Source organism: Rhinatrema bivittatum, chromosome 6, assembly GCF_901001135.1.
Source record: "Rhinatrema bivittatum chromosome 6, aRhiBiv1.1, whole genome shotgun sequence".
NCBI classification, from domain to species: domain Eukaryota; kingdom Metazoa; phylum Chordata; class Amphibia; order Gymnophiona; family Rhinatrematidae; genus Rhinatrema; species Rhinatrema bivittatum.
Window position 1 is genome coordinate 276,312,713 of NC_042620.1, and position 26,048 is coordinate 276,338,760.

Genomic DNA, 26,048 nt, shown 5'->3' on the forward strand with positions numbered 1-26,048 from the left:
AAAATACAGGCTCTGAGCAATTTTTTAAATCTGGAAAAGGCAATTCATAAATAATTAAATTAATACGTTGGCCCACCTCGATCCACCCACTGCCAGCCCCCAAGATAACTGGCAATATTCTTAGCCAAATATTCAGCGGCTATCACTTAACTGGATAAATCCATAATATATTGGGCTTGGTAGTGTGTCCGTCAGTGCTCGCGCATGTTCCGCAGCCTGCCAATAGATGGAGCAGGCAGCTCCCTGGCCGCCTTGGAGGCTCAAACACGCCAGAGGTACGAAGGACAGCGGCCATCGTGGGCCAGGCAGAATATAGCAGAGGAGACCCTGGCATGCCGCGAACGGAGCGCGTCCCACGGCACATGCTCCATTCGCGGCGACGATGAAGGCCCGGCGCACCGTTCGCAGTGAAAAGGGAAGGCCCCCTTGTGCAGTGATCGGCACACTCGGGCCTTCATCTTCGCCGCGAATGGAGCGTGTGCCATGGGACACGCTCCGTTCGCGGCATGCTGGGGTCTCCGCTGCTATTTTCTGCTCAAGGCAAAAACGGAAGGCCCCCGTGTGCCACAAACGGCGTGCCGGGCCTTCATCTTCGCCACGAACTGTGCATATCCCACAGCATGCTGGTGAGAGAGAATGTATGTCGGGGAGAGGAGGGTGAGAGAGAGCAGGAGGGTGTGAGAGCATTGGAGGGGGGGGATGCCGGTGAGAGAGATTGTGTGTGTGAGAGAGGGGGGTGACAGAGAGCATGGTTGGTGAGAGGGGGTGGGGAGGGTGAGAGAGAGCATGGGAGGTAAGAGAGGGTGGGTGGGGGGATGCTTGAGTGTGGTTTTCAGAGAGAGGGAGCCTATATGAGGGGAGGGGGATGCCGGTGAGAGAGAATGTGTGTGTGAGAGAGGAGAGGGGGTGTGGGGGAGTGCGAGAGACAGCTCGGTTGGTAAGAGGGGGAGTGCGCGGGATGCTTGAGTATGGGTTTCAGAGAGGGAGCCTATATGAAGGGATGTGTGTGCATGCCAGAGAGTGAGGGAGTCTGTATGAGGGCATGTGTATGTGGAAGGGACACTTACAGTGAATTTCTAGGGAAATTCTGCTCAAAACAAGAGCAGATGTGCCAATAAAAAGGCTCGCCGCCCGGGCGTAGAATGGGTACAGTTGCTAGTCCTTATTTATCAGGCTAAGTAGCGCTAAATATCAGTCTCCCTATATTTTGATTCTGTTACCCCCTCACTCCATATTTTTTATGCTTTGCTGTGAGGTTTGCTGTGAGGTTTGATTTTCTCCATTATATATTTTTTGCATAAGAACATAAAAACATAACGCTAAACTTTCTACCAATTTTCCAGCTGGGGGTCTACCATCTGGTTTACAGGGAATTACAAACTGAATGTAATCAGCGTATACTACTATAGACAGAGCTTCTGATACTAGGAGTTTATGATTGCTAACATAGTAATAATGGCAGAAAAGGACCAAATAATCCATATAGTCTGCCCAGCAAGCTTCTTATGATAGTATCTGCTATGCCATGTAGATTATTCCCATTTTTCTCTTAAGGATAGCAACTGCCGCTCCGTGCAGTTACCCCGAGCCTTATAACCCCCCTCCGGAAGGGCATTCCAGGCATCCACCACACTCTTCGTGAAGAAATATTTCCTGATGTTGGTTCTGAAACAATGCGACAAGGCGATAGCAAAAGCCAGAAGAATGCTGGGCTGCATAGAGAGAGGAATATCGAGTAAGAAAAGGGAAGTGATTATCCCCTTGTACAGGTCCTTGGTGAGGCCTCACCTGGAGTACTGTGTTCAGTTCTGGAGACCGTATCTACAAAGAGACAACGACAAGATGGAAGCGGTACAGAGAAGGGCGACCAGGAAGGTGGAGGATCATCATCGGATGACATACGAGGAGAGATTGAAGAATCTAAATATGTACACCCTGGAGGAAAGGAGGAGCAGGGGTGATATGATTCAGACTTTCAGATACTTGAAAAACTTTAATGATCCAAAGACAACGACAAACCTTTTCCGTAGGAAAAAAATCAGCAGAACCAGAGGTCACGAGCTGAGGCTCCGGGGAGGAAGACTAAGAACCAATGTCAGGAAGTATTTCTTCACGGAAAGGGTGGTGGATGCCTGGAATGCCCTTCCGGAGGAAGTGGTGAAGTCTAAAACTGTGAAGGACTTCAAAGGGGCGTGGGATAAACACTGTGGATCCATCAAGTCTAGTGGGCATAAATAGAGAGGAGGCAGCAAACACTGTACGGAGCGGCAGTAGCCACTGAGGCATTCACGGAGCGGGATGCCAGTGGCCAGTAGTTTGTGTTCCACCTTCAGGCAGCAAAACACTCCACGGAGCGGCAGTAGCCACTCAGGCATTCACGGAGCGGGATGCCAGTGGCCAGTGGTTGGTGTTTCACCTTCACGGAGCGGAAGGATAGAGGGCTGCCATCTCAAAAAACAAAAAAAAAAACCAAACAAGCAAACAAAACAGGGGTGGGTAAGAGGCAGGGGTGTGGCCTGCTGGTTGCGGCAGTTGCTACCCCTGATTGAGCTGGATGTTCACTAGGATGGCGCTGCTCTCTGCATTGGTGGAGGGGTGGAAGGGAATTGGGGCCGGAGGGTGCTGGAAGCCAATAGAGACGGGTGGGAGGGAGAAAAAGGGGGAAAAAAAAATGGATAAACTGCGTAGCTTGCTGGGCAGACTGGATGGGCCGTTGGTCTTCTTCTGCCATCACTTCTATGTTTCTATGAGTCGTCCTCCTTAGGGTTTAATTTCTTGAGCCCTAGTTCTACTTTTTCCTTTCCATCAGAAAAGATATGAAGTTGGTACATCATTAAAACCTTTCAGGGTATCTGAAGGTCTGTATCATATTGCCCCTGCACCTGCTCTCTTCCAGGGTATACATATTTAGATTCTTTAGCCTCTCCTCATAAGTCTTCTAATACAGACCCCATTTTGGTCGTCCTTCTCTAAGCCACCTCCATCCTGTCTCTATCCTTTTTGAGAAATGGGCTTCAGAACTAAACTCAGTACTCCAAGTGAGACCTCACTAACAGGTCTATCCAGTAAAGTGCGGCCGCGTTTACCCCGCTCCTAACCCGTGTTCTACTCACTTTCCGGCCGCGTTAGCCCTTCCTGCGATCCACAACCCCCTTTAATCTACCCTTACCGCGTCCTAAAATCCCCGGGCAACCCCTTCCGCACGCGGCATGTATATTGCATGCAAACGAGTGAATTAGCTATTCCCTAGCATCCAGTAACCCGCGCCCCGACTATCGCTATTTTACCCTGCCGTTTTGCCGCGCGTTTAACCTGCTAACTTACCGCCTACCCTTACCCCTGTGTTAGAGGCAGGGGTAAGGGTAGGCAGCAAGCTTTCCCCCAGCCCCCGCTCACCTGCCCTGGCCGCGTCCATGGATGCTGGTCTCCGGGGCAGCCCCAGTCCTCTCCCCTCCTCCCGAAGCAAAAAAAAAGCGAAAAAAAAAAATTGCAAGAGAGAGAAGGGAGAGGACGGGCAATCCTACACTCGGCGACTTACTTTTGCAGCTCCCCTCCGGACATCGGACGACCTCTCCTGCCTCCAGCTGCTCGCGAAGATGGACGCCTGCACGGCCGCTGAAGACGTGACATCACATGCCGTGACGCCAAACGTTGTGACGTCACGTCTTCAGCGGCCGTGCAGGCGTCCATCTTCGCGAGCAGCTGGAGGCAGGAGAGGTCGTCCGATGTCCGGAGGGGGGGTGCAAAAAGTAAGTCGCTTCGCCAGCAATCCCGACTTCCTGGTATCTGTCATTTCAAATGACATTTGAAATGACAGATACCAGCGTGGCCGTGAAGCGTTAGGCCCGCGCACCCAGGATACTGTATAGGCGCTCTATACAGTAAAATGGGTTGCGCGGGCTTAATGCTTCATGGACACTTCTTAGACGCAGCTTGCATTTGCAAGCTATTTACATACAGGATCGAGCGGTAGGTGAGCTGCACTGTGCGTGTGGCAACCGCGGGTGCGCCGGGCACTAACGCAGCTCTTCCTACCGCTCGTTACTGGATAGACCTATAAGGATTTGAACAAGGGCATTATCACCTTTTTCTTACTGGTTATTCCTCTTTTTATGCAGCCCAGCATTCTTCTTTCTTTAGTTATCTCCTTGTCATATTGCTTGCCATTTTCAGATAGCCAGATACTATTTACTCCAACATCCCTCTCATGGTCCATACACAGTCTTTCACCCCCCATCATACAGCTCTTTTGGATTACCGCATTCCAGATGCACGACTGCACTTCTTGGCATTGAATCCCAGCTGCCAAATCTTCAACCACTCCAAGATTTCTTAAATCATTTATTCTCTCTATTCCTTCAGGCATGTACACTCTGTTGCAGATCTTAGTATCATCCAAAAACAGACAAACTTTACCTTCTATCCCTTCCATAATGTTGCTCACAAAGATATTGAACAGAACCGGCTTGCACACACATACACATATGCACGCGCACTCAGGGCCTTCCCCTTTCTTCATGCCATGCTGGGGCTGGGTCCTGCAGGACTCCCTTTTGGGCTGTTATTGGATGGGGTCCACCACGGTCCTGTTGCAACTCCCTTTGCGCCTCAGAAGGAAGAAGTCCACTATGCCAGGTCTCCCCCCTTTGGGCTGTGGCATAAAGGAGTGATTCCCGGCCCCATCAGGCCTCCCTTCAGGCCACGATGAGATGAGGTTTGCCATGGTCCCACCGGGCCTCTCTTTAGGTCTACTTTATGTCAACTAGCCACTACAGTCAAGAAGAGATACTGCAGCAATCAGATGACATCGTCAGAATCTCCATGGTAAGTCTATTTTTCAGGTTTTTCTGGTTAAACACAAAAACAACTTCTTCATGGGAGGTGTTTTATTAGAGGGTTTTTTTGTTTTAATCGAAAATCAGGACCTTAACTATAAAACATTCCCAGCTCAGTGAAAAACTTGCCCAGATACTACAGGCAGATATTAAATAACTTGGCTGAAAAGAGCCAATCCCTGGGGCACACCATAATTTATTTTCCCAGGATGAACACTTTTCCCCACACATGGATGTTTCCTTCTACCTGCTAGAAAGGAGTCTAACCATGTCAAGCCCACCTCTCCAAACCGTATGAACTTTTGATGACAAATTATATTGAATGCTGCAGAAATATCCAGCTTGACAACAGAATTATTGATAATTACTTGGTAATGTAACAATTCTAACATTAAAACTAGCAGCATAGTGGTATCGTTTCCTTTCCCGAACTGAAATGAGTCAATATTATTACACTCCTCTAAATGATTCTCTAATTTAATTTAAAATATTTATATCTCATTCAATACACGGTTAAAGGCAAGTAACAAGTGAACATTCATAAAAACAAATATAAGATATATTCATAAATAAAATATGACAAACAAGTAATATCTACTAATACAAAAATAAAGTTACATAGCCAAAAGAACATTTGCTCATAAGATGTCCTGTACTAGAGATTTATCCTCATCAACACCCTGCTGGCCTCATCATGGACCTTTATATAAGTAAGCTAAATGCCCAAGTTGCTTCCTAAAGTAGACGAAAAATGTTTCCATCTTAATTCCCTCTGAGTACACATTCCAGAGGAGAAGGCCAGCAACCCCAAACATACGCTTGTAAGATTCAGCAAGTCAAATAAATTTAATAGACTATGTCAAACAACATTTGGAAAGATGAGCAAAATGAATGATGCAAACGATAAATCTTTGTTATGATGGTGGACCCTTGGACCAAGGGGAAGTTGGCGCTGCCTGTGGGGAGGAGTCCCACAGGCAACCACCATTGGTAGATGAGGCAGACAAGGAGCATTCACCACTGGAGCTTCACCACTACCAGGACCATTCACCCGCTGGAGCTTCACCACTACCAGCTCACGATCCCATTAGGTTGAGCCCTCAGGTGCTAGGGATGGCTGAACTTATGAGGGGCCTCTGCAGAGATGGAAGTCCAAGAGAGGGACAAGCAGCAGTAGCGCAGGCCAAGTCGTGAACCGGTGGCGAAGCTCATAGTCGGTATCGAAGCATGGGTCATGGCAGGCAGCATAGCTCATAGTCTAAGTCTGGTCTGAAGTCAAAGCCAAGGTCAACCCAGGGATGAGGAAGGAACTCAGGAACTGGCAATGCACGTCTCTGGAACAAGACGACCTATTGCCAAGGCAGGTCCTGCATGCAGGGGCTTGCCTTACTTAGCCCCTGAGCAATGATAACATCAATAAGGGTCGCAGGACTTTTTCCACTGCAAATCCTTTAAATTGAGCAAAGAGACATGCGCGCACCCCTAGGGGAAGCCAGGGAGCAGGAGAATTGGTGGCGTCCTGGCTGCGAGGCAGCGTGGCGGCATCAGCAGCATTCAGCCACGAAGGAGGGAGAGACTGTGGCAAGGAGCCGGCGGCATGGGGCCGCGGATGGCAGCAGCAGCCTGCGGCTCAGGGCCGTGGAGGGTGGCGGTGGCTCCCCGCCATTACCAGGAGATCCAGGGTGAGTGAGGCCAGCCGTAGGTTCCCATGGTAGGCAAGTGTAATAGTACCCCCCCCCCCTCCAAACCCACCTCCTGAGGGTTTCGTCTTCCTGGGTGAGAGGCATGGAACTGCTTGATCAGATTCTTATCCAGAATGTTGGAGGCAGGTTCCCAGGTGTTTTCTTTTGGACCACACCCCTTCCCAGGAGAGGAGGTATTCCCATCTCCAATCACATCTCCTCACGTCCAAGATTTCACACACTTGATATGTGTTGTCACTCGCTGAGGCTAATTCTTGAGGTTCTGGAGTTTTTTTTGAGAGGACCAGGATAAGACTAACGGCTTCAACAGAAAGTCGTGGAAGGAGTTATGTTTCCCTAAGCGAAGCGGGTAGCCAGAGCTGGTAAATCACCAGACCCAGCTGACAGAGTACCAAAAATGGACCAATGTATCAGGGAGCAAGCCGCATCGAGGGGATTCTCAGCTGAATATGGCACGTACTGAGCCACACCGTTTCTCCCTGTTTGAACCGGGGTGCGAGACTCCAATGGAGGTCGGCGAATCTTTTCACTTTAAATCCTGCTTTTTGCAACAGTTGCGTTTGGGTCCATAGCTTTTTTTGGGGGTTTTTTTTGGGGGGGGGGGGGGTTAGCTCATCCGCGGTCATCTGAGCTGCCGGTGAAGGAACCTTTAACTGAAGCAGCAGAGGAGGAGAAGTGCCTGTGGTGGCGCAAGGTTGAAAAGAATGCGAGAACTCTGCCCAGGGGAGTAAATTAGCCCAGTCACTCCTGACGAGTGTTGATGTAAGCTCGAAGGAAATGTTCCAGGGTGTAACTGGTCCTCTCTGCCTGACCATTCGCTTGCGGATGGTAGGCGGTTGTGAAATCTAGGGTGATACTGAATATTTTGCAGCGGGCCTTCCAATACCTTGCTGTAAATTGAGTGCCACGATTGGAGATAATGTGCTTGGGAAGTCCATGGAGGCGAAACACGTGCTAGACAAAAAGCTGTGCTAGTTGTGGAGCAGATGAAAGGCCGGGCAGAGAGATGAAATATGACATCTTTGAGAAACGGTCAACCACCACCCAGATGACTGTGTTGCTGTTTGAGAGCGGGAGATCTATGACAAAGTCTGTGGAGATGCAAGTCCAGGGTTTCTTGGGGGCTGGGAACAGCCCCCAAGGTCGTCCCACAAGAGGTTTCTGCTAAGCGCAGATGGGACACAAGGTCACATAAGCCCGGACATATTTCTGCATGTCAAGCCACTAGTAGAACTGCTGGAGCAAAGCAAAGGTCTGACTTGTCCAGGGTGGCCTACATGGGAGTCGAGAAACCCACTTAACACTTTTTTTTTTTTTTTGAACAGTTTTTGTGGGACAACCGTCTTCCCTGGAGGGACGGTCATGGTGGCTGTGAAAATGCATGCGGGGTCAATGACTTGCCGGAGCGGTTCAACAGAACCCTCAGTTGCAATGGAACGAGAAAGAGCATCTGCTCGCATGTTTTTTGCTGCAGACCTGTATCGGAGTTTGAAATCAAAGTGGGTGAAAAAGAGAGCCCAACGGGCCTGTCGCAGGTGCTCAAGATTTTTATGGTCAGTGTAGACAGTGATACAATGCTGGGCACCCTCTAGCCACTGGCACCACTCTTCCAACATGAGCTTGATGGCTAAAAGCTCCTTGTCACCAATAGCATAATTCTGCTCGGCAGGAGAAAACTTCCTTGAGAAAATGAGCAGGGGCGTAGGGTCTCTGAAGGTGAGTGTTGGTTCAAGACAGCTGCTACTCCTTCAGAAGAGGAGTCTACCTCCACAATCAAAGGACATTGAGGATCCAGGTGCTGGAGACAGGGTTCTTGGAGAAAAGCCACCTTGAGGTCTTGAAAGGCTGTTATGACCTTAGGAAGCCACACCTTAGTGTTAGCCCCCTTGCGAGTCAGAGCCGTGAGCAGGGCTGTCTGCTTGGAATAGTTTTTAATGACGTTGCGGTAGTAATTGGTGAAGCGAAGGAACCTCTGTAAGGCTCGCAGACCACTAGGCTGTGGCCAATCCTATATGCTCTTGAGCTTCTCAGGGTCCATTTGGAACCCTCGCTTGGAGACAATGTAGCCCAGGAATGGGAGACTCTCTCTCTCGAAGACATTTCTCCAGTTTTGCATACAAGCGGTTATCCCGGAGACATTGGAGAACCCTAGAGAAGTCTTGGCGATGAGTCTGCAGGTTCCTGGAGAAGACTAAGATGTCATCTAAGTATACAAGTGGATTGTGATAAATTGCAGGAGGACCTTGTGAGACTGGAAAATTTGGCATCCAAATGGGAGATGAAATTTAATATGGATAAGTGCAAGGTGATGCATACAGAGAAAAATAACCCATGCTATAGTTACATGATGTTAGGTTCCATATTAGGAGCTACCACCCAGGAAAGAGATCTAGGTGTCATAGTGGATAACACATTGAAAAAAAGCAAACAATGTTAGGAATTATTAGGAACGGAATGTGAATAAAACGGAAAGTATCATAATGCCTCTGTATCGCTCCATGGTGAGACTGCACCTTGAACACTGTGTACAATTCTGGTCGCCATATCTCAAAAAAGATATATGAGGAGCTGCAAGCGGTACGATGGAGTGCGCGGGTGGCAAAGAGACTGGCATGGTAGAATCAGTGAGCCTGCTGGGATCGTGGAGTCTAGATGAGCGCTAAGGCGCTCCATGGAGGCCGCTAGAATTTCCAAAACTTTCTGTTCCAAAATCTTCTGGACCAAGCCTGGAATGGCCTGTAGACCCGGTAAGGCAAGGACAGGATTCAGGAGCAGGGCAAAAGAAAGACAGGATTAGAACGCTGGAACACCAGAACACAGAACGGACAGGAACATAGTAACAAAGCAACACACACTGACAAGCAAGGCACATCAGGAGACTTGTTGCTGAGGTGAGAAACTACTGCGGGGCCAGGGCTTAAGTAGGACAGGCAAGTGACATCATCAAGAGACGCCATTCAGGATTTTCCCATCACTGTGCGCATATTATGTGCCCATTCCTATAAGGAGGCTGGGCACGGTAGCATGGCGGCTGGATCCGGTGGCATTCCTGCCACGTGAAAGCGGGCGAGGGTCACAAATCCTAATATATTTAAATTTGAATCCTAATATATTTAAATTTGAATAAAAAATGAAAAAGAAAATTGAATGCTGCAGTGCGTATGTATGACGATGGCCGTGTTTGTGAGACATCTGTGTGTATGAATGGGGTGGCGGTACGTGTGACAGATGCATGTATGTGCGTTGTGGTGTGTGAGGGATGCGAGTGTGTGGGAGTGTTGGTGTATGTGGGGAATGGGGATGGTGGGGATGGGGCGGTGATGGTGTGTGTCGAATGGGTGCGGGGGTGGTAGTGGTGGCGTGTGGGGAATGGGGAAAAGGATGTGTGTGCATGTGGTGGTTTTGTTTGTAGGATGTTATGCGTGGAGGGGAGTAGTAATGTGTGGAATTTGTCTGTGAGGCTGGCTGGTAGTGTGTGTGGGATGTGTCCATGAGGCTGGGTGATGGTGTGTGCAGGGTGGAGGAGTTGTGTTGTTTGTAGGGGACGTGGGAATGTGTGGGTGGGGGTGACTACCCTCTCTTCCCTTCTCCCTTAGCATTTCAGTCTTTCCTCTCCCCTACTCTCACTTAGCCCTCTCCTCTTAGTCTGGTACTCTTTAGTAACTTTGCTCCTCCCCTTCCTCCCTCTCAATCCAACAGCGCTCTCTCCTCCTCTCCTGGCTGCTTCCTGTGGCTGGTGAGGCCTGGAAAACCCCACCAGCCCTTCTGAGGCATGGCAATAGTAGACTGCAACTCCGCTCCGTTTGCTCTCCTATTCCCCTTTCCTCTTGCACTTTGCTCACTTTCTGCCGCTTGTGCAACAAGAAAAACCAGCCCCCTCCCCCCCCGAGTCCAAACGCTATCCGCAGTTGCTACTTTTTTTTTTTTTTTTAATGTTCTGCTGGTGGGGTGTGGGGAATCCCACTAGCCCTGATGCTACTGCCATAACTGCTTTCTTTCTTTCTTCCGTTGGTAGGGCCAGGAAACCCCACCAGCCTTGCAGCTTTGTTTTGGTTTTTTTTTTTCTTTCCCCTGCTGATGGAGCCTGGTGACCTCCACCAGCCCTAATGCCACCATTGCTGCTCTTTTTTTTTTTTTTTCTTTTCTTACGCTGGTGGGGCTGGGGGAACTTCACCAGCCCTGCAGCCGCCAAATCTTTTTTTTTTCCTTCCCTCTAAGCCCATGGTGTGGCTCCACTGCTCCTGCCTCTCTCCATGTCCATGACAGCCCCACTCCCAGCTGCTTAGCATTGTGTGCACACACATAAGGACACACTGCAATGATTATCCAAAGCCCAGAATTTTCTTATATCATAGAGAGAAACTGTAGGACAATTAATTCTTCAGCTAGATGTAAAATCTGATTGGCATGGGGGGATGATAAACTAAATACAGTCCATTTTAAAAAAACAATTAAAATAATGTCTACTGTTAAATTAAACTTGTACTTTACTCTTTCCAATGTTAAGGTTTCTTTAAACATTATGGGGTCCATCTCCAGAAGCATTTAGTTGGATATCTAGTGAGTTATCCAGTTAAATACCAACTTCTGAATATTTCTACCACCTATCTAGCTAATTTCTTATTTGGCAAAAATTTAGACGACTAATAGAAGGGTAGAGTTAAGTTAGCCAAAAAGTTATATGGTAACTCCGATATTCAGAGTTAGCTAGATAACTTATCTGGTTAACTCTGGTTGTGCTGTAGAGCAGGGATGAGCAAACTATGGCTTGTGGGCCAAACCCGGCCAGACTTTTTCCGCCCTCCTCCTCAATTGGCCACATTATCTTGCAATGATGTCATCAACAATGGTCTTGACAACACAAGACTATATTAAAAAAAAACCTGCGAAGTGAAAATAGTACATACAAAGATTTCACTTAGACAATGCAAATCACTCATTAAATGATACTGAATGCTTTGCTTAAGGTGACCGCATACAAATAGGTACTTTGACTGCACCATTTAGTTAGATGTCTTATGTCTTAAAATGAGAACATGACAAGTTATTTATAATCATCAGTTCAGGATGAAACCTGTTACTGAGGGTCCCAAGTATACTTTTGAGAAACATTTTTTGGTATGCAAAGTGAGGTTAAAGACTGAGTACTGTGGTCACCTTAAGCAAAGCATTCAATATCATTTAATAAGTGATTTGCATTGTCTTAGTTTGCACAAAGATTCCACTATCAGCAATGGTCTGACATTGCAAGCCTTTGACGATGTCAACCTAGGTGTCAGCGGCCAGTGGTGACATTCCCCTCAGAAGCAGCATATGGAAAGCAGCGGGGCCCCAGCATCTGCCAATTAAGAGAGGAGCGGCAGGGCAAGAAGAGGAGGACCATTGCCCAATCAGAATCAGCTGTGTGCTGACAGCAGACAAAAAGGCCTGTGCGACTACTGGTAGATCCCATGCCACAGACAGCAAAAAAACAGAGGCCCGTGCAGCAGCTGGTGGACCCCCATCCCACTGTTGGCTGAAGAAATGAAGCCACCCATCAGCATCACTGGGCGAAAGCAGAGTTGCTTACCTGTAACAGGTGTTCTCACACGACAGCAGGATGTTAGTCCTCACATATGGGTGACATCATCAGGATGGAGCCCAATCACGGAATAATTTTGTCAAAGTTTCTAGAACTTTGACTGGCACCTATTGGGCATGCCCAGCATGGCACTAACCCTGCATCCAGCAGGGGGTCTCCCTTCAGTTTCATATAGTAAAGAGAGCGTGCGAAAAATAAAACAACAAATCGCAACTGTACCCAACTTTGCAGGGTGGCAGGTGGGTTTCATGAGGACTAACATCCTGCTGTCCTGTGAGAACACCTGTTACAGGTAAGCAACTCTGCTTTCTCACAGGACAAGCAGGATGGTAGTCCACACATATGGGTGAATAATGAGCTGAGGATACCCACGCATGTACCAAAAGCACCCAAAGACGTGCAACAGGTACAACAACTGGGGCGATTTTGGAGAACGGGCAGCCTGAAATTCCCAGCAGGTTGTTGAAGGAAGTTGGGTATTAAACTGAGAACAAATTGCGCAGAGCCAACTGGCCAAAAAGAGAATCTTGTGCGCCAGCTTTGTCCAGGCAATAATGGGCTACGAAGGTATGGAGAGAACTCCAAGTAGCAGCCCTGCAGATGTCAGCAAGAGGTACAGACTGAAGGTTTGCTACCGACGTTGCCATTGCTCTAATGGAGTGCGCTTTAACGCGTCCCTGTAGCGGAAGGCCTGCTTGTTGGTAACAGAAGGAAACACAGTCCGCCAACCAGGAGGACAGGATCTGCTTACCCATCACCCAAACTTACCCAGTTTAATTTTATCAAAAGAGACAAATAGCTGGGTGGACTTCCTATGGTCTGAAGTGCGTTCTAAATAAAATGCTAACGCATGTTTGCAGTCCAAGGAATGCAGAGCCCGCTCACCTGTATGTGAGTGGGATTTTGAAAATAAAGTAGGCAAAACTATAGATTGATTTAAATGGAACTCAGAGATTACTTTCGGCAGAAATTTAGGATGAGTGCAGAGGACCACCCGATCATGAAGAAATTTTGTGTAAGGGGGGTATGCTACCAGCGCCTGTAGCTCACTGATCCTGCGGGCAGACATCAAAGCTAAAAGGAAAAGGACTTTCCAAGTAAGTCGCAGGAACGCAGAGGCTCAAACGGAGGTTTCATGAGTCTTGCTAAAACCACATTAAGGTCCCAAGCCGGGGCCGGAGGACAGAGAGGTGGCTTGAGGTGCAACAAGCCTTTAATAAAGCGGACTACTAAGGGCTGTGTCAAAATAGAGACATCCCCTGTACCCCGATGAAAGGCGGCCACCGCAGTAACATTTACTCTAATGGAGGAAGTCTGTAGACCCGACTCCGAGAGGTGCCAGAGGTAGTCTAAAAACTGAGTTGTGGGGCAGGTAAAAGGGTCTAACGCCTTTGAAGTGCACCACAATGAAAATCTTTTCCACTTAGAATGATAACATTTTCTAGTAGAAGGCTTTCGTGAAGCTATCAGGACCTGGGATACAGAGTCCAAAAGATTGAGAGGCCGCAAGATTAGCCTTTCAACATCCAAGCTGTCAGCAACAAGGCCTGAAGGTTGGGATGGCGCAGGTGACTGCTCTTCTGAGATATCAGAGACGGGTCCGTGCCTAAACGAATTTGTGGACGCACTGAGAGGTTGCGAAGGATGGGAACCATACCTGTCGTGGCCAGTAGGGGGCTATTAGAACCATTAGGCCCCAGTCTTGGCGTAGCTTCACGAGAGTCTTGCTGATGAAAGGAAGTGGTGGGTAGGCATAGAGGAGGCCTGTCGCCCAAGAAAGGTGGAGTTTTGTGACTGCGAGTTAGGGAGCAGAAGTTCTCCACCTTGCAATCGTGAACCAACGCAAAGAGGTTGATGCTCGGATACACCCACTTCTGAAATATCCAATCCACCACCGCAGGGTTGAGAGACCACTTGTGGGGCTGAAATATACGACTAAGCGTGTCCGCTAGAACATTGTCCACACCCGCCAGGTAGGTCGCTCTCAGCAGCATGGCATGAGAGAGAGCTAAGGCCTAAATTTGTGCTACCTCCTGACATAGGAGGTAGGAACCGGACCCTCCCTGCTTGTTGATGTACCACATCACTACCTGATTGTCCATTTGGATTAGGATTGTTTTGTTGGATAAGCAATCCTTGAAGGCGCAAAGGGCATATCTGATCGCTCGGAGCTCCAGAAAGTTTATTTGATGTTGTGCCTCCGCTGCAGACCAGGTTCCCTGAGTCTGCAGATGGTTGATATGTGCTCCCCAACCTAGAGTGGAAGCATCGGTCATTAGGATTATCTCAGGTTCTGGAGCTTGAAATGGCAGCCCTTTGAGCAGGTGGGACTCTTGGATCCACCACGCCAGTGAGAGACGAAGTTGCCTGGTGACATGGACAATGTTGGACATTGAATGATGTGCTTGTGACCACTGGGATTTTAATGTCCACTGCGTTACTTGCATGGCAAGTCGAGCCATTGGGGTAACATGGACCAAGGACGCCATATGTCCCAGCAAGACGAGGACATGACGAGCAGTTGTGGTTCGGCGAGATTGTAGAGTGCGAGCCAGCACTGCCAACGTATGAGCTTGGTCCCTGGGAAGAAAAGCGTTCGCTTGGATAGTGTCAAGATCCGCTCCAATAAAGGAGAGGAATTGAGATGGAATCAGATGGGATTTCTGATAATTGATTAGAAATCCCACAGGCAGTAGGAGCCACAGCGTAAGATGGAGGGAGTGAAAAACCGCCTCCGGAGTCTGAGCACTCAGTAACCAGTCGTCTAGATAAGGACAGAAGTGAGTGCCTAGTCCTATTAAGTATGCGGCTCTACTGCCAGGCATTTCATGAGGACACGAGGGGCAGATGCCAGGCCAAACGAAGTACTCGGTACTGGAAGTGCTGGTTTCCGACGAAGAACCGGAGGTACTTTCTGTGAGACGGAGTAATTGCTATGTGCATGTACGTGTTTTTGAGATCTAGAGAGCAGAGCCAATCCCCCTGTTGGAGCAGCGGTAGTAAGGAGCCTAAGGTTAACCATCCGAAACTTCTCTTTCCGAAGATGTTTGTTTAGGGCACGAAGGTCTAATATGGGGCGAATGCCTCCCATCTTTTTTGGTATTAAGAAGTATCGGGAGTAGAAGCCCTTTCCCCTTTGTAAAGGAGGAACTGGCTCTATGGCACTGGCTTGCAGCAGGGAAGCTATGTCCCCTTGCAGGAGATGAGAATGGTCGGAGGAAGTCCACCCCGGCCGAGGTGGTGAGTCCGATGGAATGGAGAGGAAGTTTAGATGGTAACCTTGAGCTTCGACAGACTGGACCCAGCGGACTGTAGTGATGTCTAACCACCTGGTGGTAAAGTGGCAGAGTCGGCTGCCAATCGGCAGAGATGGCAGAGGGGGAAGATGACAGTCGCTCTCTAGCAGGGAGTCAAAAAACTGAGGCAGGACCAGGTTGTGCAGGTGGCTGTGGCTTCTGAGACCTGGGTTGTCGTAGTGGAGGCTTCTGGAAAGGTCTGGATGGACGAGATTGGGCAGGTGGAGGATAGTATCTTCAGGTCTTGAATGCCTGTCTCTGCACCTCTCTCCTAAACAGCCGTTTAGAAGAGGCAGAAAAATCAGCATGAGCAGCGGAGAGCTGTCGCAGCGTTTCATTGTGATCCTTCAACTGTGCTACAGTTTCCTGGATCTTCTCTCAAAAGAGATTATCTCCTGTACAGGGGAGATCCGCTAAGCGATCTTGAACTTCCGGGCGTAAATCGGAGGATTTCAGCCAAGCCCAATGTCTCACACTTATTCCCGCTGTTGACAACCTGGACGCTGTATCAAAAACGTCATAAGCTGACCGGACTTCATGCTTGCCTGCATCGAAGTCTTTTTTGATAATGGAATTCAGTTGATCTTGAAGCTGCTCCAGGAGAGATTCCCCAAATTCCTGTAATTGCTTGAACAGATTCCTATTGTATTAGATCATGTACAGCTGATATGCCGCAATACGAGAGATGAGCATAGAGCCATGGAAAACTCTGCACCCAAAAGCATTCAGGAACTTTTGCTCCTTCCCGGGAGGTGCTGAAGAATGAGGTTTTGGACGTTTGGCCCTCTTCTGGGCAGACTCCACCACTACTGTGTGATGCGCCAACTGCATCTTTTGGAAACCAAGAGATGGCTGCACCAAATAAGTTACATCAGTCTTGTGGTTAAAAGGAGGGACCATTCCAGGATGTTCCCAGTTGCGCTGCAGAAGATCCAGTAGAACATCATGTACTGGGATGGAAATTATTTCCTTCGGTGGATCCAGAAATTGAAGCACCTCCAGCATTTTATGCCAAGAGTCTTCTTCAGTTTGCAGCGTGAATGGAATAGTCTCCATCTCCCTAATGAAATTAATAAAGAAGAGGTCCTCCTGTGGACACTTACGCTTCGCCTCAGGTGGTGAAGGTTCCGATGGGACATTGACAGATTCCTGGGAATCGGAGGAGTCATCCATCCACGGATTATAAGGCTGATCTCCAGCATCCAATGGTGGTTCCGCCGGTAAAGAAGGACCTCCCCCGGCCGGAGGAGGCTTTGGCACAGAGGGTATCTGTACCGGCATCGATGGCCTTGGGCGCGGCATCGGTGACTTCGACGGGCGCCTCAGTGCACCCGTTCCAGACGGTCCTGAACGGGCTCCGGCATCGATGACCCCTCTTCATCCAAGGAGAGAGGAATGGGCGTCGATGGAGCAAGGGGAATCGGTGATTTCCCCGGTGCCACTGGCAGTGCACCGACGAGGATGTCCAGTTTGTCAAGAAGAGGAACAAGCACCGGTGGCACCGGTGCTGGAGCCAGCACGGGAACCGGTGCCAGTGTTGATGGCCTTGGAAGGCTCTGGATGGCTTGTACCACTGCCTCTTGCAACATCCGGTGCAATTCCTCACGGAACGCTGGAGCGGTGAACCCAAGGTCCGGAGTAGGAAACATGGCGGGCAGCACCAGAGGGTCCACCGGTCCAGGTGGAGTCTCGGCTGCCGCGCACACCGAAGGCAGAGAACATCTCGGTGCATCCGGTTTATAGGAGGGTTCAGGCTCCTCAGACTGGGGCTTCTCCCTCGGTGGCTCGATCCCAGACGTTGAAGCCACCGGTGTCCCCGATGTCGATGGCATAGATTTTCGATGTCTATGCCTGTGCTTTTCCCAGTGCTCGGCCTTACTTGTATCTGGCACCGAGGACGGGGACGCCGAATACTTAGACACCGACAGAGTCATCAGTATCGGATCGAATGCGCGGTTTAGCCGGTGACGGCATCGATGAAGTCTGAGATGGTGGGCGATGTTTTGTGTGGAATAAGAGTGCCATTTTCTCCAGATGCAACCGGTGGCCCTTCGGAGTCATTTGGGCGCAATGGGGGTTAGTGATAGACATTGTCCTGGGGCAATCAGGGCATAGACAAAAACCCGCTGCCATCGTTGCAGTTGAAAATTTAGGCCAGTTGCGGTAGGTGCCGCTGAGGCCTATACAAGTCCCCGATGGGAACCAACCGAAAAACAGGCAAAAACTTACCGTACGGACACGGCTATCGACTGCGAAGAAGGGAGACTCCAAGGGGGTATAAACTTTTGCAAATTTGCAAAAAATTCCTGAGAGAAATTTCTTGTCAGGAACCGGTGAAAAGAGCTCCAAATCCGCGTGGCAAAAGCTGTGTGGAAAAAAAAAAAAAGACTGAAGGGAGACCCTTGCTGGATGCAGGGTTAGTGCCATGCTGGGCATGCCCAGTAGGTGCCATATGTGAGGACTACCATCCTGCTTGTCCTGTGAGAATTGAGTAGTTTTGTTTGTTCAGGCCTCCTCTTGTTAAAAGCTCATGAGAGCAGAACTTTCTTTGTGCTGACCTCGAGATGCATAAGTAGTATGGAGGAAGTGCTACACCATAAATTTTTAATACCATGGGGACCTGCAGAGAGGGCTTCTGGAACAACTGATCAGCTCCTCCCCAACAGACATGCGATGGTGGTGACAGCAACAGCAGAGGAGTAAGAGGAGCTCTGAGGCTGCCGTGTGTATGCGAGCGTGAGAATGAATGGGAACTTGCCTGAGTGTGTGAAAGAATGAATGGGTGGTTTGCTGTGTGAGGGAGCCAGTAAGAGTGAGTACATGTGTAAGTGAGGGAGCCAATAAGAACGAGTGTCAGGGCGCCAGTGAGAGAGTGCATGTGTGTGTGTGAGAGAGACAGATTAAGTGCATGTGAGTGTGTGCGAATGTGAGGGAGTCAGCGAGAGAGGAGGGGAGCCCCAATTCCAGGTAAAACATCTGACAAGTCCATTCCCACATCATCCTGGAAAGGACTGGGTTTAGAAAAATCAGCCGGAGACAAGTCTCCCTGAGCCTCCAAACCGTGCTGACACAAGTTAGAGGGAACGCCAAGCTGAACTGCCCGAATATGGCAAGCGGCATAAAGGGTAAGGTGCTTAGACGTCTTTGCTATTGGTGCCATAGTTCAACAGCATGCTCTAATTAGGCATCTGAGAAATGTGCGCCAGCTGTGCTCACAATAGGCGCTTGTAAAAAAAAAAAAAAAAAAAAAGGGTTCTAAAAATTAGGCGACTAATATACAATTCAGACAGATGCCCAATTTGGGCGCCCGTCTAGACAACCTGAAGCACACCACTGTGCGTCCAACTAGGCACCCTTATGCACACAAGTGAACACCCTGCTAGACGTCCTTATGCGCCCAACTGAGCGCCCTGCAAGGCACACAAATATTCACATAGCTTGGTGTGCAATTGCGAGCTGTCGTATCTGAAGAGGGCAGCCTTATAAGCAAAGAGGAGGCATGCGAACATTGCCACGGCCTACAACGTGGCGAAAAATCTAAGCCTGAGAGCGGGGCCTAGCCCAGAAGGCTGCTCAACTCCCCCAAGCTCCCCCGGAAGCGGGAACGGACGTCGGATTGGCACACCGAGCACGGAGACCGGAGGGGAAGGAATCCCTAAAATTATTTCCCCCTCTTTTTATTTAAAATGTTTTAATACTCTTTACCTGAGCTCAGCCCATCCTGGCTGAGTACAGAGTTGGTCTCTGGCTACGGAGAGGGCGGGCATATACCCTCACCGCCACACTCAGCTGCCTTTCAGCTGGTGTTTTTGGGTTTTGCTGGGGGGGGGGGGGGGGTTCTAGCTAACTCCATGCCAGCAAAAAAACAGCTACTGGACCAAGGCACTAATCTGAGGGAAGAATTTGATGAAATCACCTCAAAAAACTTGACTGCAGATGGGACCATAAGGTATCACCACAGGAGAGCAGGGCAATAATTTCTTTCTTCTTTTCTCCTTCTATACAAAACTTTTAAAGCGATCGCCAGTAGGGAGATGCACGAACACATCTGCTGGGGACTGAGAATACTGGCGAGATGTCTGTGCAGGGATATATATACTATGACGTCAGTTTTGTTCATCTCCATCTGCTGGTAGAGGTGCATAACCCATGAGAATGCTAGGAGAATGCTAGGAAAATGTAGGTTATTGCGTAACAGAAGCCAATGCCCATCCATTTCCTTTAGTGATAAATTATTATCCAATAATTGGCAGAAGTTACACTATCCCCAATCTATTTCTGAGTTTGAGAGGAGACAGTCAGGACTTGAAAAAGTTCTGCCCATTTGCTAGATCAACCTTACCTGACAAACAGAGACCTCTTCTCACTTGTGCGAAGTGATCCAGATCCTGAGCTCATGCTGCTGTTCATCATTTGTTCTCTCAGGTCGTGAATCTTGGATTCAAAGCGGCTGTACTCTAAGGATAGAGAAGAAATTATTGCACAGTAGGAGAAAAGGAAACTTTCAACTCCCCACAAAATCTCCTGCTATGGTTCCATTCTGATGCAATCCCATACAGAATTTTACTTCAAGGACTCCAAAGTAGGCCTGAGATGGAGTTAGTCTGAACAGCTCTTTCCACTATCCATCAAGAAATGAAAGATCAATATTGGCAGCAGTCACACATAGAACTGCTGCCATAAAGCTGTAATTTCAGAGGTACTCCCATATCCCCACCCCTGCAGAAGGGATGGAACATTTCTTTTACTAACTATTGAAAAACTATTGAAAAACACATTATGAATCTATTAATAGTTATTATACTCAAACCTTTATTTCTAAAGAATGCAGATTGACAAAATCTGATCACAGTCATTTGATTTTAAAGGCTCAGCATCTATTCAGCCTTGATGGAGGCTGACAGCAGAGGCTAGATCTGCTGGTATGCAAGGGAAAAGACCACTGTTTGTCTTAAGTTTACAAAAGTATTGTTTTTGCTGGGGAATTTGAGTGTTTACAATTTTGAAAAAGAATAGGGCTGGGTGAATTGTGTGTGTATAAAAGTTTTTGCAAAAGTGTATTGTTTTTGATGTGGTAAGGTTTAAGATCTATTTCCTGTAGGATTAGTGACAAGTGGTGCTTGATTTTCCCACCATCACCACAATTAGAAGGTTAGGACGGAAGTTTTTCCCAGTAAGAGTCAATTATGGATTTACATCAACAAGTAATAAACCCTGAACTTACCAATTGATTAATATCAGCCCTATTGCAGGTCAATGACAAACTAACAATAACATTTGCAATAGTTTTTACCTGATAATTTTCTTTCCTTGAGTCCTGCTAGACCAGTCCTTACATTTGGGATTTCCCTGCTGGAGATAAAGGGCACACCCCATTCATGACCTCATTCTCAGCTATGAGAGGTGTGGCCAAAGGTTCTCACTAGTAGCCTACTCTCAAAGTAACCAGGCAATAACCCTAATCATCTCTCTCTTCTCCTTTACATATATATTTATTTTTTAGCCTTCAAAGTTGTCGCAAAGAGAGGAGAAAAAAAGGGGAAGAGAGCGCGAGCCAGATTATCTCACATATCTCTGTGGCACTTGTGTCCTGGATGGAGCCTGGACTGGTCTAGCAGGACTCAAGAAAATTATCAGGTAACAACAATTTTACCTTCCTTTTTCTCCTGCTAAACCAGTTCTTACATTAGAGAGAAATAAAAGCTACCCCTAGGCTTGGTGGGAGTAACACAGTGCTGCCTTCAGGACTCCTGACCAGAATATTGCTTCCTCCTTAGCCTGTACATTTGAGCCCAAAGTGATTGGAAAACAAGTGCTGGGAAGACCAGGTGACAGCTCTGCAGATTTCTCCTGGGGAGACAAATGACGCTTTTGCCAAGAATGATGCTTGTGCCCCTAATATGTGTGCATGGAGCACCACTGGTGCTTGCCTAACAGAGCATGTAGGCTGAAGATATTGCTTCTTTAATCCATCTGGCTATCATGGCCTTGGAGGCTGCCTCTCCCTTTCACAGTGCTCCAAACAACACCCTGAAAGGGTTTGCTACCTTTAAAAATCTGAATATCATGCAGCATACCATCCAGTAGGTGAAAGGCTGTCATCCTTTCCCTTATATTCCTCTCTCCTGAATGCTAGTATCGACACTGATTCAGGTGAAAGGGAGACACTACCTTTGGAAGGAATGAGAGCACAGGCCAGAAAGTGACTAAATCAGGAAAAGCAAGTTTGCTTATTGTAAACGGTGTTTTCCGTGGATAGCAGGGTGAATTAGCCATGACATCTGGGGTCATCCCTCCGATCCTCTAGATGGCAGAGCTCCAAAGAGCAGACAGAGTTGTGCTCTGTGTGCCTACCTGTGCATATCACCACGTGGCTCCCAGCTTGTCTCCGACTGTTATCCGAGCCTGTAATTTCACTGTCCGGAGACTGTCCGGGGAGGTAGGCGGGTTAGCATGGCTAATTCATCCTGTTATCCGCGGAAAACACCGTTTACGGTAAGCAAACTTGCTTCCCCCCCCCCCCCCCCCACAGATAAGCAGGTTGAATTAGCCATGACATCTGGGGAGTCCCAAGCTAGGCAGATGAGTACCCCCTGGTGATGGAGGTGACCTGTAGTCCGATCCAGATCTGAAGAGGTGTTCTCAACTTGGCTTCCCCCTGCGGGCAGTCTCTTTTATTGTACCTGCTTGTAGGATAGCTCGCCCCACTGTCACATCCGCAGCTGCTTGCTGGTTCAGGCAGTAATGTAATGTAAATGTGTGCAGTGACGACCACATGGCAGCATTGCAGATATCCTGAATAGTCACGTCGCTTAGATGTGCCATTGAGGCTGCCATTGCTCTGACCTGGTGAGTCTTCGGAGTGCCAGACAAGGTTTCCGCTCTCTTATTGTAACAGAACTTGATATATTGAGAGATCCATGATGACAGCGTCCTCTTAGTGACAGGGCGACCTGGAGCATTCGGGTTCAAAGAGACAAACAGTTGTGAAGCTCTGGAATTTGATTGTGTACGACGCTTGAGGTAGGCTAGGGCACGTTTACAATCCAATGTGTGAAGTCTCTGACTCTGATTGATGTGGTTTTGGGAAAAAGGTTGGTAATGTAATTGTCTGATTAAGGTGGAAGGTCGATACCACCTTAGGGAGGAATGACCGGTGAGTCCTCAGCGTCACTTTGTCATGGTAAAACTCCATGTACGGTGAATAGTGAACCAATGCCTGCAGCTCACTGAGTCTCTTTGCTAAGGTGAGAGCTAATAGAAAAAGGACCTTCCATGAGAGATATCTGATGTGACTACTGTCCATGGGTTTGAAGGATGGCAGCATCAACTGCTCCATGACCTGATTTAGATCCCACAGCATTGGTGGCTTCTTTACTGGCGGGCACAGCTGAAGAACACACTTCATAAATCTGGATACCAGCAGGTGGCACGACACTGGAGCGCTATCCTGCAGAAGGTGGTAGGCTGTGATAGCGCTTATATGCATTCTAACTGATGCTGTCGCCAGTCCCGCTTGATACAAGGAGTGGAGATAGTACAGCAGACATTCTGGGGGGCACGAGAAAGGATCCAGCCCCGGGTCTGTGCACCACCTAGAGTACCTGGCCCACTTAGCTTGGTAGTTCATTCTGATGGAAGGTTTCCTGGATGAGACTAGCACATCTTGAATTGGCCGCGACAGGTCTAGGCATGTTAGGGCTGTTCTCTCTACTTCTATGGCCATGTGGCCCTTGCTCTGACAAGGCAACTAACCAGGATTTGGCTGGTCTTGCCTCCCTCCCGGCTGCGGGAGCCACTACTAAGCACCATTGGTTGTGGAGACTGTCGTCACGGGTCGTCCTCCCTCGCCAGCCATCACTTGATGACCAAATTCTGATGTGGCCCCAGCATGGGCAGGAACATCCTGCGCTGAAAACCATAGTCCCTGAGCTGGGAGTAGTAGTATTGCCCACTGACGCGTTGGCTGCAGATCTTCCACTCCCAGGAAGTACCACCTTCTCCCAGCCTCGCGAAAGAGGGGCAACATGGAAACCAGCACCCTCGTCCCACTGGAAGGCCTACCAATGGAAATTGGTGTTCTAGCAGAACAGTCTGTGGATCTTTCCTGTTTGGATCACTGACTCCCCCCCATGTTGGTAAACCTGGGGGATTGCCCCTGACTTCGGCATTGGGGCCAGTGGCACTGTCGCTCCTAAAATCCTTGTTGGGGCTTTGAGCCGCTCGGGTTGCGTTGCCGGGTGCGATTCTGGGGTTGTTGCTGTTGCAGCTCCCTGGGCAGCTGATACGGCTGCAGGTGAAAGGGAGGGTAAGACCTGTCCCTGTGGTTTGGGGCCTGCATCCTCTGAGTCGTCTGACAGAATCTCCTTTTAGGTTGTTGTTCTCCCTGAGACGTCAGTGACTGTACTGCTACACTTTGTTCCTTCAGCTGCGTCACGGTCTCTCACAGCTTGTCCCCGAACAGGTTGTCCAGAAAGCAGGGCAAGTCAGCTAGTTTCTCATGAACGTCCTCCCTGATGGCACTCAACCATAACCAAGCGATGATCCTCGCTGAGGTGTCAAAGGCTTTATAGACTGTACGAAGCAGGTGACATAATCCCTCCTCCATCTCATGCAGCTGGGGACTGCCATCTGGGTCAGCACATCACCAGGGGTTTCAGTGATTTCAGGCACTCGTACAAGTACTAAGTGATGTAAATTGATGTAGCTGGATCTTTGCATTCAGCATCACGGCTTGGAACATGCACTTGCCAAAGCTATCCAGGTACTTGCTGTCCTTCGCCGGGGGAGTGTTCGCATGTAGCTGGCGCTTCCTGGCTCTCCTTCATGGCTGACTCCACAACAATAGAGGCAACTAAACATAAGAACATGCCATACTGGGTCAGACCAAGGGTCCATCAAGCCCAGCATCCTGTTTCCAACAGTGGCCAATCCAGGCCATAAGAACCTGGCAAGTACCCAAAAGTCTATGCCATGTTACCATTGCTAGTAATAGCGGTGGTTATTATCTAAGTCAACTTAATTAATAGCAGGTAATGGACTTCTCCTCCAAGAACTTATCCAATCCTTTTTTAAACACAGCTATACTAACTGCACTAACCACATCTTCTGGCAACAAATTCCAGAGTTTAATTGTGCGTTGAGTGAAAAAGAACTTTCTCCGATTAATTTTAAATGTGCCACATGCTAACTTCATGGAGTGCCCCCTAGTCTTTCTATTATTAGAAAGAGTAAAAAACCGATTCACATCTACCCGTTCTAGACCTCTCATGATTTTAAACACCTCTATCATATCCCCCCTCAGCCATCTCTTCTCCAAGCTGAAAAGTCCTAACCTCTTTAGTCTTTCCTCATAGGGGGGCTGTTCCATTCTCTTTATCATTTTGGTCGCCCTTCTCTGTACCTTCTCCATCGCAATTATATCTTTTTTGAGATGCGGCGACCAGAATTGTACACAGTATTCAAGGTGCGGTCTCACCATGGAGCGATACAGAGGCATTATGACATTTTCCATTTTATTTACCATTCCCTTTCTAATAATTCCCAACATTCTGTTTGCTTTTTTGACTGCCGCAGCACACTGAACAGACGATTTCAATGTGTTATCCACTATGATGCCTAGATCTCTTTCTTGGGTAGTAGCACCTAATATGGAACCTAACATTGTGCAATTATGCATGGGTTATTTTTCCCTATATGCATCACCTTGCACTTGTCCACATTAAATTTCATCTGCCATTTGGATGCCCAATTTTCCAGTCTCACATGGTCTTCCTGCAATTTATCACAATCTGCTTGTGATTTAACTACTCTGAACAATTTTGTATCATCTGCAAATTTAATTACCTCACTTGTCGTATTTCTTTCCAGATCATTTATAAATATATTGAAAAGTAAGGGTCCAAATACAGATCCCTGAGGCACTCCACTGCCCACACCCTTCCACTGAGAAAATTGTCCATTTAATCCTACTCTCTGTTTCCTTTCTTTTAGCCAGTTTGTAATCCACGAAAGGACATCGCCGCCTATCCCATGACTTTTTATTTTTCCTAGAAGCCTCTCATGAGGAACTTCGTCAAATGCCTTCTGAAAATCCAACAAGTACACTACATCTACAGGCTCACCTTTATCCACATGTTTATTAACTCCTTCAAAAAAGTGAAGCAGATTTGTGAGGCAAGACTTGCCTTGGGTAAAGCCATGCTGACTTTGTTCCATTAAACCATGTCTTTCTATATGTTCTGTGATTTTGATGTACCATGCTGTAGAAAGGTGAGTTGCACATTCTGAACTTAAGATTGGTCTTGAGCGAGGTTGATGCTCCCGAAAAAGGAAGCTGCCACGCTCTGGTCATCATCTCATGTAAGACCGCATGGGAAGGTAATGTGGTTAGCTCCACTGGTGCCTCAAACACCTTAAGAATACCCAGGACCTCTGCTCTCGGGTCCGGTACCTTCCTGGTCTCCACCTTAAGGGTGTTTCCCACCTTTTCCACAAACTTGGAATAGGACAAGTCCTCCAGTGGGGAAATGGATCGAGGTTGTTCCTCCGGAGGGTCTGATTGGGTACCCCATTGAGGAGTCTGGCGACGAAGCCGGCAAGTCATATGGGGATGACTCCTTTGGCTGAACCG

General features: G+C 48.3%; 1 protein-coding gene across 3 annotated transcripts in view; it reads right to left on the minus strand.

Annotated features, from left to right (window-relative positions):
- Positions 1-26,048, minus strand: part of DLG3 (discs large MAGUK scaffold protein 3) — a 507,232-nt gene that overhangs the window by 247,189 nt on the left and 233,995 nt on the right. For all 3 annotated transcript variants that reach the window (XM_029607251.1, XM_029607249.1, XM_029607250.1), the window contains one exon: positions 19,758-19,872. In XM_029607251.1, the coding sequence (XP_029463111.1) occupies positions 19,758-19,872 (115 nt within the window). The remainder of the gene's footprint in view (positions 1-19,757; positions 19,873-26,048) is intronic.